The sequence below is a fragment of the Callithrix jacchus genome, chromosome 7, assembly GCF_049354715.1.
Source record: "Callithrix jacchus isolate 240 chromosome 7, calJac240_pri, whole genome shotgun sequence".
In the NCBI taxonomy this organism is placed as follows: Eukaryota; Metazoa; Chordata; class Mammalia; order Primates; family Cebidae; genus Callithrix; species Callithrix jacchus.
The window spans coordinates 102,826,518-102,841,019 of NC_133508.1; the positions used below are offsets into that span (position 1 = coordinate 102,826,518).

Sequence of the window (14,502 nt, forward strand, 5' to 3'; positions counted from 1 at the left end):
ATTTTTTTTTCTTGGACCCATGGGCCGTTTGAAATTGTATTGACTTATGTGTAAACATTTCTTATTTGGTTATCAAGATTTGCTTTAATTCCACTGTGACCAGATAATTACTGTGTAAGATTTTAATTCATTGAAATTTGATGAGATTTGCTTATAATCAATTTTGGTAAAGGTATCGCATCGACTTGATGTTCTGATGTTTTGATATAATATTTAACAGGCTGACAAGATTGCCTCAGCTACATCCCTGCTGGTAGACAGTGTACATCCTGGGTCTTCATATGAGGTTCAGGTGAGGGGCAAAAGACTGGATGGCCCAGGAATCTGGAGTGACTGGAGTACTCCTCATGTCTTTACCACACAAGGTAGGTTATGTAATAGCCACTTCTACTGAGAGGGAAATATATTTCCTGAACTTGCATTTGGTATATTATAAGCATCTTAAATTTGGTGGTCTTAAAATGAAAGGAGGAACACAATATTATCTTTCTTGTTTAAACTTTGAACAGGCCAATTTGTGAATTAAAATTCTGTCAGAACTCCTAGGCTTGTGTGTTTCTATAGTAGTATATTGTAGGATCATTTTTCCTAATAAAAAAAGTTAATATAACAGTTCCATATGAACAAACTCAGAAGGCCTTGTATTGATAATTCCTTAATTTACATTTTAAAACTAAGCATGTTTATTTAACACAAAATGCAAATATTAACATTTTATTTTCACTCCAGATGCTTACTTTTGAGAACTTTCAATGCTGATTGTTCATATTTTAAAGGTTATTTTTAGCATCAGAACATCTACAGTTTATTCACAACTTCTTCATGAAACTGATGTGTAGTGTTTTGCACAGAGGCTCCAGAGGCTTGGACTCTTCCTAGCCCTGCTACATGTGAAGCTGTGTCTGTAGGAAGACAATAGTCCTTTGACTGGTTGTCTGATCTGTCAGAAGGGCAAAATTTTTCTTGTTCAGACTTACTGAGATTGATTATGGCCTGTACAGAGATAATATGTACCATGCAAAACACTAAGCAAATATTCAATCCATTTAACAAGTATACTTATTGATTAGTTACTATTTTAAAAGCACTGATTAGTCAAAAGGCAAGTAGCGTTAGTAGTTTAAAACATTGCCTTTGGAGTCCCCAGTGGACGTTTTTACATAGTGGCACAGAAAGAGGGAAATTTTATAAAGGAAGTAGAAGTCAACAACTCCTATCTCCCCTGAATGGCCTGTAGCTTGCCATCTTTATTTAATCATGGGATGAATGTTTCTCTTCCACAGTAAAATGGCTTCATTCTTTACTATTTTACTTTTATTTTTTAAAAAATTTTTTACTGGATTTTAGGTTTTGGGGTACATGAGCAGAGCATGCAAGACAGTTGCGTAGGAACACACATGGCAGTGTGCTTTTCTTTCCTTCTCCCCTTCACCCACATTTGGCATTTCTCCCCAGGCTATCCCTCCCCACCTCCCGCTCCCACTGGCCCTCCCCTTTTCCCGCCAATAGACCCCAATGTTTAGTACTCCCCTTTCTGTGTCCATGTGTTCTCATTTTTCATCACCCGCCTATGAGTGAGAATATGCGGTGTTTCATTTTCTGTTCTTGTGTCAGTTTGCTGAGGATGACGTTCTCCAGATTCATCCATGTCCCTACAAACGACACAAACTCATCATTTCTGATTGCTGCATAATATTCCATGGTGTATATGTGCCACATTTTTCCAATCCAGTCTATTATCAATGGGCATTTTGGTTGATTCCAGGTCTTTGCTATTGTAAACAGTGCTGCAATGAACATTCGTGTACATGTGTCCTTATAGTAGAACGATTTATAGTCTTTTGGATATATACCCAGTAATGGGATTGCTGGGTCAAATGGAATGATATGGTGATGTGTACCAAATCACAAATAAAATGTATTATTAGATTCAAAATTTCCTATTGAATAATAATAATAATAGTTGACAGTTTTGGGGTGCTTTCTGTGTTTCAGGTATTGTTCTAAGTGTTCTACATATATTATCATTTTTTACTTTCAATGACTATGCAATAGGTACTGTTATTCCTATTTTATAGATAAGATAATTGATACTTAGAAATTAGAAAGTAGTAAAGCTGGCTGTCCAATTCCAAAGTCTATGTTTGTAAACACTAGTAAGGCAAATAAGTGCATAATGTAAAATTATGCAGCATTTTCACGAAGCACTAAAAATTAATATTCAAAGCTAGCAAGCAGCAGGCTTAATTATGTAGCCCATCATTTCCTTCACGATATCTGGGAAATAAGGTGTTAGTGTTTGTTGGAGGTTTTATGTTTGGGTTTGCTTGGCAGCAATTTCTACACTTCACAACACTTGCCACACTTGATCCTCATTCCCTGAATGGCGTGCAACAGCAAAGTATGTTTTTCCAAACTTGAGAACTTTCTATTCTTTGTGTAAAGGAATTTGAATCCTTCTTTCTTAAGACTAGGTATTTAATATTATTAGATACTCCTTCATTGTTCACTGGTAAGTGCTATAATGACATCCACCTAACAGAAACATTCAGTAGTATTGAGTCATAAATTTATTTAGTGAATTAATGTGCCTGCCTTATTATTTCCAAACACTTTGGATTCTACTGAATTTTTTATAAAAGAGGTTAGCTTGTTTATTGTTGCTATAGCAAACAAAATGTGAATTATCAGTACATTTACAGCTACTAGTTTCTATTCATTGATACAACCATATTTACCAAGTTGCACAGTTAAAGAAGTGCTAACTATTCCTCATCAAGGAATTCTTATGGGTTATTTTCAAATGAATTGAATAGGTTATTTCTCTGTAGTTGTTGGGAGGTCTTAGACTTTTAGAGGAAAACCTTGGACCTTTGCCAGAACTTATGAAGTCCAAGAATATTGCCATTTGGATATGTAACATATTAAAAATAACTCTAGAAGCACTGAATTCTTGCAATAATTTTATTAACCACATTTTTGTTGCTACCAAGGAAGAGAAGAAACGGATATTAGGCAATTTCCACATTTCACATTTGGCAGCTCTAATAATGGGTTAGAGAAAATATTTTTCCCTTAAAGAAAAATAGGTACATCTGTTCATAAATAAAAAAGTCAATTTTCTGGAGCTGTAAAAAAAACACATTTAGAAATAACTTTATTTAGAATGTTTTGATTTATAATTTATATTCTTTTGAGTAATTCACTCATATTTATCAATACCATTTCCTCTTTTAATAAAGTTCATTAATGTAGATCTTGCTAAAGTATTGCTAACTGGTCATGTGAAGAAAATATTGTTTTCTTATTCTGCAGATTAAAAATTGCAGAGTATGTCATATGAGGATAAAATGCATATCTATCTTAATATTTTGCAAATTAGTCAATATTCATCTCATATCGATTCTAATAAATTTATCCAGTGTAAATTTCACAAGTTGTCAGGTTTTTATTAACTTGGTTTTCTTATTTTTAAGCTAATATTTTAGCATCGAATCATTTAAAAATAGTGCAACTTTAATCTTATTTTTCAATTAAACCTTACTATATTTATTTGATTTCAGAGTGAAAAGCTTTAAATTTCCTTATTATTTTTAAAATGAAAAATTTCAACTTAATTCATGAAAGCTAAATTATACTTTTAAAAAAATGAGAATTATTCTGAGACTTTTGAGGCAGTTTAGTAAGAAGGTTGTGGAGCATACTGAAGATAGGTTAAGATAGGTTAATATGCCAGCTACTTGTCCACAGTGAGTAATGTACAAGCGAAGCTTGAGTGCCACCTTCTGTAGGATTATACTCAGTCATGCTCATGTATCTAATGGTCTGGCATCTACAAAACATATAAATGTTTTGTATGGATTGTAAGTTTGTAGACATAGACATTTAGCATGCTATTACAGAATAAAGAAAACTTAATAAAATGCAATTAAAGTATTTTTGTTTCTGTTTTTAAGGGTAACCCTGAGATATGTGTGAAAACAAATATTCATAGTCTATCAGCAGAAAATGATTTGTTTACCTTAACTTTACAACTGAGATGTACTACTGCTTTTGCAGAGCACTATGGTGGAAATAATTTCTTCCTATGCAAACCATTGTTTACTTTAATCTTACATATCTTTGAAAATAATAGGCAAATGAAGATTACCACAATAGAGGACTTTAAAAATAGTATGGAATTGTGTGTAGGTATTACAAAATCATATTTTAGGAAAATATTGATTCCCTTTGCTCTCATCCACAGGATATTGGCATTAAATAACTCAAAATGATAGTTCAAACCAGTATTTACCATTTTCTTTGTATATTGCTGCATTATCATTCATATGACATTGCTTAACTATTTTTTAATTTATATGTTATATCTTTACCTGCTTACATGAAATTTTTATGTATCCAGACAAGGCAATTGCAGCAATCATTCTTACTTCAGGATTTTGCTTCATAGTGATTTGTTTTAGGAGCTTATCCTAGGTTTCACTGATTCCTGAAGCAGGGTCTGGTGGAAAATAAGCCACTGTGGAATTAAACTATGTTTTATGTTACTTGCTTTCCTGCTTACCAGTTAGCAAGTGACATTACTGACTAAAATATATTTTATGATGAATAAACCTCTGTGTTTAGAAGATAGTGAAGACATTCATGGAAGCTCAATTCACTTTAGAATGAGAGTACTTAGGACACTAGTAACTGTACACAAACAGGCAATTTCAGCATTATCCAGTTTTTTAGTATACTCATTTTATTTTCGGCAGTGTAACTCTGGAATGTGTTGTGAATCTTTTTTGATGTGGTACAAATTACTTACAGAATGTTTTGTCTTCATCTGACATACTTTCTTCCCTCATTACAGATGTCATATACTTTCCACCTAAAATTCTGACAAGTGTTGAGTCTAATGTTTCTTTTCACTGCATCTATAAGAATGAAAACAAGATTGTTTCCTCAAAAAAGATTGTTTGGTGGATGAATTTAGCTGAGAAAATTCCTCAAAGCCAGTATGATGTTGTTAGTGATCATGTTAGCAAAGTTACTTTTTTCAATCTGAATGCAACCAAACCTCGAGGAAAATTTACCTATGACGCAGTGTACTGCTGCAATGAACATGAATGCCATCATCACTATGCTGAATTATATGTGATTGGTAAGGAAATGGAGGTTTGTTCATTTTGTTCCACAAGTTAAGTTTTCATTATGGACCCTCCCTATAATAGAGCCCTGTTAAAGATGTAAGAAAAAAAATTTTCTTTGCAATTTTTTGGTGTTTTTGCTTTATGTTAATATTTTAATGTGTTTTAAATAGATGTCAGTATCAATATCTCATGTGAAACTGATGGGAGCTTAACTAAAATGACTTGCAGATGGTCAACCAATACAATCCAATCACTTGCGGGAAGCACTTTGCAATTGAGGTATTATCGGTATGTATGATTTTTGCTGTTTTGTTTTTCTGTGGGTATGGTGAGATAAACATTTTCTGTAGAAATATTACAACAGTAGTCTTGTAGATTATTTGCTTCCTGAAAGAGGAAAGTACAGGATAATTAATTAGGAAATTTTTGAGGGATTACATAAATTGATTCTTGAAAAATATTTACACCTGAGGTTAAAAAAACTGTAATTTGTTTTTACTTTAAAGTATCTTCTCTGAAAATCAATCAATTCTGTGTAATTTGTATTTTAACTCGAGTGAAATACAAGAAAACGCAGTTTATATACATTTTAATTTGACTTAGAGACTGACTAGAGGAGAATGTGAAAGATTAGAAAAATTTCACATCATTTGGCTAAAGATTAATGTTTTGGAAAAAAGAGGTAGAAACAGATTATAGGAGATACTATGAATGGTTTTTAGAACAAAGTGAGGTTATTTATGAAATAACTACTTATGGTTAATAAAGGGTAATGTGTTCTAATAACACATTGTGCTTGTTTATTTTTACTCTTCTATGTTTTAAAAAGAATTCAAGGCATCGTCTTATAGTGGTCCCTTTCTCTCTAAAATCATTTTATCTAAAATGATACCACCATTGATTAGATGATAGATTTTTATTTTAAAAATATCCCGTAGTAGTTTTCAAGTAAATATACTGCTGTTAAAACACTGTGTCCCAATTTTTTTTTTCTTTGTAGTGGAGAATTTCAGTTTGTATAACATGCTCATTTATTCTTAAAATACAAATTTTCAAGTTGAAAAAGAAATCCCTTCTCTCAAATACTGTGATCTGAAGTCCATTTCTAATGCTGTCAGTCTCTTTTTATGTAGCATTAGGAAAAAAATGTGGCAATTCATATATTTTTCAAATGGGAATAATAGCTGTCTTCATCCTACCTAACATATTTAAAAATCAGTAGAAAGTTCATGATATGAAATTTTATTTTTATAATCTGTCTTTACATTCTTTTCTGGCATTTTCACATTAGAAAAGGGGTTTGTGGAAAACTATTATATTAAATCCCATGCCTTATTTCTCTTAACATTTACAGAATAACCATGAAACTACATTTAGTTGGGTGAGTTTCTTAACTTCCCTAAGCCTCAATTTCCTTGTCAGTAAAACAGAGAGACTATTAAGACTTACAGGGTTTCTGTGAGAGTTAATGACCTATTTCACCTAATTATAATCACATGATATAATTTATTCTTGTAAACATTCAATATATGGTTATTGCTGTCACGATGACAATGATGCTAACTTTCGGATTCCAAGTGTATCATTACTGTGCTTCTAACTTGTTCATATTTTCTACCCCCAGATGACCCCTCACCCCTCATTTTCATTTTTCCCCATGCACCACCACTTACACACACACACACACACACACACACAATTGTAATTTTGAAAAGATAAGAACAAGAAGTGTTATAAAAACTAGAAAATGGCAGAAGAATATAGATTTTTTAGCTTCTTCTAACTTCCTCACTCCCATCTCTTAGGAAAGACTAATTGCTACTTTAGCCATTTAAATATAGTATTTAGAGCAAACATTGGCCCAAGAGGTTATTTCAAAGAAGAGAAGAAAGACTTTATGGCAAGTTTGTCCAACCCATGGCCCGCGTGCCCATGTGGACCAGGATGACTTTGAATGCCGCCCAATACAAATTCATAAACTTTCTGCAAACATTATGAGATTTTTCTTTTGGAACTTTTTTTTTTTTTTGGTTCATCTGCTGTCATTAGTTTATTTTATGTGTGGCCCAAGACAGTTTTTCCAGTGTGGCCAAGAAAAGCCAGAAGATTGGACACCGCTGCTTTATGGGTTCTGAAGTGGAGTGTTGGCTAGGATTCACTTAAAATTTTTTTTTCTTAATTTTCTTCTCTGAGAAAAATACATGGCTATATAATTCACTTACATATCTGGAATTGGTATTATATCAATTTATATTAATTTGAACTAGAAAATTTTCAGCTAGTGACAGTAAATTGCATTTACCACTCAGTTTGTGGTGAAATTTAATTATTTATTTGAAGTGTGAGGAATCTGTCTTTGCCATCTCAGGAATGCGCCATGACTATTTTCATATATATTTTAAATATTCTATCACTAATATATAATGTTAGTCCGATTTTCAAATTATTGTAGATTCTGTCTCTAATTGGATCATGTTCTCCTTTTAGAGCATCTATTTCATCTGTGTCCCCACTTACTGTCTAATGAAATATTTAGTAAGAATTAATATCACTTTCTGTGGAAAGATATAGAATTGGGATATAGCTGGGAAATTTCAAAAATGCCTTTCTAATAAGAACATGTTGGTTTGTTTTTTTTTAGATGGAGTGAAACTGTCTGTATTTTATTTATTTTTAAATTTAATTTAATTTTTGAGACAATCTCCCTCTGTCACCCAGGCTGCAGTGCAGTGGTGCAACCCGGTTCACTGCAACCTCCACCTTCCGGGTTCAAGCATTCTCCTGCCTCAGACTCCTGAGTAGCTAGGACTACAGGCACAGGTTTGTAGAAACAGGGTTTCACCATGTTGCCCAGGCTGGTCTGGAACTCCTGGGCGCAAGTGGTCTGCCAGCCTTGGTCTCCCAAATTGCTGGGATTAGAGGCATGAGACACCACACCCGGCCTTCTGCCTGTCTTTTAAACCTGGTCCCTAATCCCCAGGCCACGGACCCCGGTACTGCTCTGTGGCCTCCAGGCCACACAGCGGGAGATAAGAGAGCAGCATTACCACCTGTGCTCCGCCTAGTGTTAGACCAACATTGGCGTTAGATTCTTATAGTAAGGCCTGGCGCGGTGGCTCAAGCCTGTCATCCCAGCACTTTGGGAGGCCGAGGCGGGTGGATCACGAGGTCAAGAGATCGAGACCATCCTGGTCAACATGGTGAAATCTCGTCTCTACTAAAAATACAGAAAATTAGCTGGGCATGGTGGCGTGTGCCTGTAATCGCAGCTACTCAGGAGGCTGAGGCAGGAGAATTGCCTGAACCCAGGAGGCGGAGGTTGCGGTGAGCGGAGATCGCACCATTGCACTCCAGCCTGGGTAACAAGAGCTAAACTCCGTCTCAAAAAAAAAAAAAAAAAAAAAAAAAAAAAAAAAAAAAAAAAGATTCTTACAGTAGAACCCTATTGTGAACTGGGCATGCTCTCCTTATGTAAATTTGCAAATTTAATGCCTGGTGATCTGACAATTCATCCCGAAATCCTGAACCATCTCCCATCCCTCATTTGTGGAAAAATTGTGATGTCAAAAAAGTTGAGGACTGCTGTTGTAAGCAACAAATCAGAATTCTCATATATCTTCTCATTGCTTTGCTTTTATTAATGTATACTAATTGATTATTTTTGTATCTTTTAAAGGAGCAGACTTTACTGTTCTGATAGTCCATCTATTTATCCCATATCTGAACCCAAAGATTGCCATTTGCAGAGGGATGGTTTTTATGAATGCATTTTCCAGCCAATCTTTCTATTATCCGGCTATACAATGTGGATTAGGATCAATCACTCTCTAGGTTCACTTGACTCTCCGCCAACATGTGTCCTTCCTAATTCTGTGGGTATGTCAAGCTGTACTGTGTCTTCATTTGTGTTAGCAGATTTGTATGCAGATTAATGCAGATTTAATGTTGTATTTTGCCATTTTCTCATCACATTAGATTTTGAAAAAACAATCTTCCTGTTTACAGTGGTATTGAGAAAATCAGCCTTAGGAAGTTTACAGTTTTGAATTCATTTTGAATTACTTATAGCAGACTTTTTTTTAGCAATAGAAATATTTTCTGCACACTACTTGATGAAATACATGGGTCACTATGAGTGAATTTTAATAATGTTTTTCTAAATAAGGCATTATTTTATATGTTTTTGTTCCAGTGTAGTTATGAAAACATGCAGTATTCTTAATCCAAAAGTTTAATTTGAATATTCTGAGGGTCTCAGTAATCTGAGTACTCATAATCCAAGCCTTTAATTCATGAGGCTATGTGGGACACAAAAGCATTCAAGATAGCTAAATTGAAGTGGAGGAAATAGACAATGATGACATCTGTCATATTTTAAACATTATTTTCAAAAAAAATTTTGATTTCAAAGAGAGTAAGAGAGCCCTTGGAAAATGTGACATATCCTTTCAAATTCTTTGTGAAACTTTTGAGAAATGACCCATTTATGATTGTGCAATAGGAATGAAAGAATACCTTTGGTGCTATTGCATATCTATAACTAAGGAATCCTTTATAAATATTTTCTAAATATTTGTTTTCAATATAACATGTCTAAAAACAGAAACGGGATTTTCAATGAATTTTCCCCTCAAATAGAATGTTCCTCAGTAGGAAACATTTTAGAATAACATTCCATAAAAATGTTAATATATATTATTTTGCTGGGGGATTTTGCCAAAAATCAATATTTGATTCATTATTTTAAATTAATTAGTACACATTTGAATTGAAACCCTTTTCTAAAAAATATAGGATAAGATTGTATTAATTATTAGATTTCTTTTTCATTATAAAGTTCCAATCGATTCTCTCACCACTGTTTAATTCCATTTTAAATGATTTTTACTGCAGTGACACTTAATATCCTAGGAGAGAAGGGAACGCTCTTACATTTCCCCAAACATGCACAGATAATAACATACTCACTTCCAAGATATGACAAATGCAGCATGGATTCAGTAACATATGTTATCGGAATAACCTTTGGTGTTATCCTTTTCAAAACTAAAGTAACAAGTTTAGGTTGGGCTTATATTGCCTACTTAGTACTGGAAAGCTGTGTGAAAACTCAATGTTGGGATACAAATTGATTTTTGTATTTGTACTCCACCTATTGCTAGCCTTTAAAACTGGACTAGCCACATAGGCACTCTGTGTCTGTTTTGTCATCCATAAAGTGTAGACAGCTCCTCATACCTTTCCAGCATGTGTATTGTGGAAATCATGTAAACCATTGAACTTTAGAGCATATCCTTTCTGCAGACTGGATATTCACTGCCAGTCTGCAGAAAGGACATGATTCATATGATTCAGTTAATTGCAAATACAGATTTAACCTCGCACAGTCTTTTGAATATTGATACTTCCTTTCCTGACAAGAAATTATCGTGAGATGAAATACAGTACAGATCATCTTTCTGGTTGGTGGAGAATGCATTTTTGGTCTATTAAGAACTGAATCATCACCACAAACTTGACATGAAGGAAGAGTTTAGGTATTTTTGTTATCAGCGGTCAAAAGAATTATTGTTGATTGCTTAAAAGTGATTTTTAAAATACTGTATAAAAGGGAGACTATGCCTTTACACAGTGTTGGCTTTTGGCAAGCGAGGCCTGGAGCAAGAGAATAATAAACATCCATACTGTGCCAATCCAGGTAGTACGTTTTTCCTGTGATTCATAACAGTAGTATGATTTATAACACATGGGGAAATAAATCAAGAAGGTAAACCTGGGAATTCTACCGTCAGTTCTCTCTTAATTTTTCTTGGACAGAGTGTCTACAGTTGGTCTTAGGTTTGGGTTATTTAGGTTTCTCTTTGTTGGTGGTGGTTGCTTGGTTGGATGGTTTCACATACAGCTTTTTGGCTCCCCTTTTTGCTACTGCAGTTGTTTCCTGCATACTCCAGCCAAGGGCCATCTCTCACTTTTGATTGTCCACAGGCAGGGGTGACTGTCAAAATAATGACCAAGAGGAGGGACGTTACAGCTGCACTCCCGAAGGCCTTTGCTATACCAGGCATTGAATTTTTAGGTGCTGGGTCATGGGCAGGTGGGGAGGGCATCCTACCTGAGCAGTTCTGGAGGAGATGTTCCTCCGGAGAGCAGCTCTTTACCAGTTGGTATAGATAGACTTCAAATTTTTAACAACTGTTTTGGCATACCAATTGAATACATGTCCTCTGAATGGGATCTTCCACTCTTAGTGCAGATAATCAAGACATGACTATGTAAGTGTAGTATGCCTTATATATAAAATTGATGTATGGAGTCCTATCAGAGTTCAGGCTTTGGAGGCCCACAGTTATGTTTGGGCTTTCAGGCTTTTAGTATAAAATATGCCACATTTAGCATAAAATATACCTTTTATCGTTAGGCAGAGTGGCCCTCAGAGTTAAAAATTAAGAACTTGGGGAGAACTTATGTAGTGAATGTAAGCCTAAGCTAAAGTTTTTACTGTAGCTCTGAAAGCAGCATCACAAAAAGGTGATAGGAAAATAGGGAAGATAACCTTTTTCTTTGCAGTTCTGTGATTTTTACATTATTACTTTAAACATGACTTGCTTACACATATATGAATCTGTTTTAAAAATCACTTGCTATTCAGATCATCTTTGCCTCCATTGATGCCCATTAAAATCCTGTTTTTCTCAGATTATAGAAAACCAAGGCTTTGCTCTGAGAAACTATCTCTGAACTTGACTTAGAAATACTTAATAATACACAGCAGCATATGTGAGTTTCAAACTCATTAAGCCAATGGTTTAATTTCTAATCAGGTACTACTATAGCTTGCAGAGTGACATGGATAATGTATTGATTTTTTTTTAGTCAAGTCTTTATTTGCAAAATAGACATAAATCCCTCTTTTAATGTATCACATAAAGTGATAGGGAAACAAATGAGATAATGAGTGAGAAAGTAATGAAAAAGATATTGTTTGATGAATATAGAGGAATGAAAATATAATGTTTTTAGGCATTATTACTATTTAAATTGCCATTACTTAACACTGTTTCAAAAATTTCTAGTGAAGCCACTGCCTCCATCCAGTGTGAAAGCAGAAATTACTGTAAAAACTGGATTATTGAAAATATCTTGGGAAAACCCAGTCTTTCCAGAGACTAATCTTCAATTCCAGATTCGCTATGGTTTAACTGGAAAAGAAGTACAATGGAAGGTACCTTTTACTTAGAACTTCAGCTTTCCTCACTAAATGCTATTTTTATAATATTTGAGTTTAATTGCATTAGATTAATTTTATTGGCATTAAAGTACGTTCTCCTGTATTCTATAGCTATTTTCATTAAATAGATTGATGTAAGTCTAACCCTTTTAAAGAACAAAATTTCCTGAAATCCATCATTCCCTGATGTGTTTTACAGAACATTGGTCCCATGTTATGTTCCTCGGAAAAAAATTAAATGGCTAACAAATCTATTTAGGAAACCCTGTATCACTGTATCTTCCTCATGTAGTCACGATATACATATTACATATTAAAGGCTGGGAGAGGTCCTTCATTAAAGAAAAATTCATGACCTTATTTCATCTCATATTCCTCAAAATCAGTTCCTAATTTTTCCAAGGAACTGTTGTTTCTCTAACATCTGTTAATATCTTTTAGTACATATCTGTTTAATGTAATGCATTTTGGAAGAAGCTGATTTTCAAACAAACAGAATCATTCCCATAGTGGCAAGGATGCCTGTGAAGGCATTCCACATCAGCTGTGTGATGGCAGCCTGCAAAGACCTAGAAATCAGAAACCCTTATGTATCATTAGATCACAATGATCTCAACTAAAACAAATGTGACAGTTTAGCTGATTATTGAGGGATACTGAATATCAGGGGTTTGCTAGATTAGGTCCTATATAACCAATAGATTTAAATTCTTAAAACATCTTTGTGGGTAGAGGATTAGTGGACAGAGATTAGTAGTAGGGTAAGAGAGTGTTTGGAAAACAAGACTGCAAGTAAACCAGTTCACAATCTTGTCATCAGCAAGGGAATGACAAGATAAATAAGAAAAGCCTTGACTTGAAGGAGTTTACAATCCAAGCCTAATGTGACTTTTTCTGAAGCCAGAAAACACGGAATCAGTTCTCTTAATTTTAGAAAAATGTTAAAATAAAAAGTACTTCAGGGTCCTTTAATACATATGTATTGGTAATGATCAGTCTAATGCTTTGATTTATTTTACAGATATATGAGGTTTATGATGCAACATCAAAATATGTCAGTCTACCAGTTCCAGACCTGTGTGCAGTCTATGTTGTTCAGGTGCGCTGTAAGAGGCTAGACGGACTGGGATACTGGAGTAATTGGAGCAGTCCAGCCTACACAGTTGTCATGGATATAAAAGGTCTGAAGAGATTTTGTAAATGTGTTTTGAAAGTGCATAAGGGTATGCTTAAAATATGGCTGGAAAATATTCATTCAAAAAACATACACACAATTTGTTATTTTGCAGTTCCTATGAGAGGACCTGAATTTTGGAGAAAAATTAATGGAGATACTATGAAAAAAGAGAAAAATGTCACTTTACTTTGGAAGGTATTCCCAATTTTAATGTTATTCTTAAATTGTATTTTTATACTCTTAAAACATTTACTTCATGGTTCATAATCCTGCTAGTAATCTTTGGAAAGCTCAACAATCCTATATTTTCATTTCATTTATGAGATGTACTTGAAGAGAGCTAAGATGTACCATGGCTAAAGCACTGGCATAGTGTTAGGAGACTTTAATTCTCTTCTCAGCTTAACATATTGTAGTTATGTTAATAGTACTATTTTGGCAAAGTCACTTAGACTCTTTGGGCCTCAGTTTTCTCATCGGCGTAAATGTAAGATTGAACTAGGTGATAGCTAGTGTTTCTTGGAGTCTAAAAATTGTATTCACATTTAATCCTGAACAATGTAAATGTCACCTTCCCCACACACCCCCAGGGCTTCTAAAACATGAGAGATTGTTCCATTTATGTGATGCCATATGAACAGTGGATAGTCTCATATATGATGACTGTTTAGCCTGGTAATTGTCAAAGCATTCTCTCACATACAAATTGATTTCTATTTCAGGTGAATAGATTGGTCAGTAAATAACAAATTTAAGATTGATTTGGGAATACAATACATGAAGTCAAATAGTATTTCTGTCACCTCAAATGTGAAATGTGAGTTTAATACCCAAGGTTGAATGAGCACATGTTTGAAAGTGGTTTCCTGATCTAAGACCAAAGCCTATGTAAAAGTTGGGGTGTGTAAGAATTTATGTTCATTTGGTTTCTAAATCTAGTTACTCTATAATTTCATTTGGTT

The 14,502-nt window shown here is 34.2% G+C and overlaps 1 protein-coding gene across 19 annotated transcripts in view; it reads left to right on the forward strand.

Annotated features, from left to right (window-relative positions):
* Positions 1-14,502, forward strand: part of LEPR (leptin receptor) — a 109,718-nt gene that overhangs the window by 57,275 nt on the left and 37,941 nt on the right. For 18 of the 19 annotated variants that reach the window (XM_078332146.1, XM_078332145.1, XM_078332147.1 and 15 more), the window contains 7 exons: positions 221-365; positions 4,856-5,146; positions 5,306-5,423; positions 8,812-9,011; positions 12,209-12,357; positions 13,385-13,544; positions 13,653-13,735. In XM_078332146.1, coding sequence (XP_078188272.1) covers positions 221-365; positions 4,856-5,146; positions 5,306-5,423; positions 8,812-9,011; positions 12,209-12,357; positions 13,385-13,544; positions 13,653-13,735 — 1,146 coding nt within the window. The remainder of the gene's footprint in view (positions 1-220; positions 366-4,855; positions 5,147-5,305; positions 5,424-8,811; positions 9,012-12,208; positions 12,358-13,384; positions 13,545-13,652; positions 13,736-14,502) is intronic. The other variant, XM_035251764.3, reaches the window with a different exon arrangement.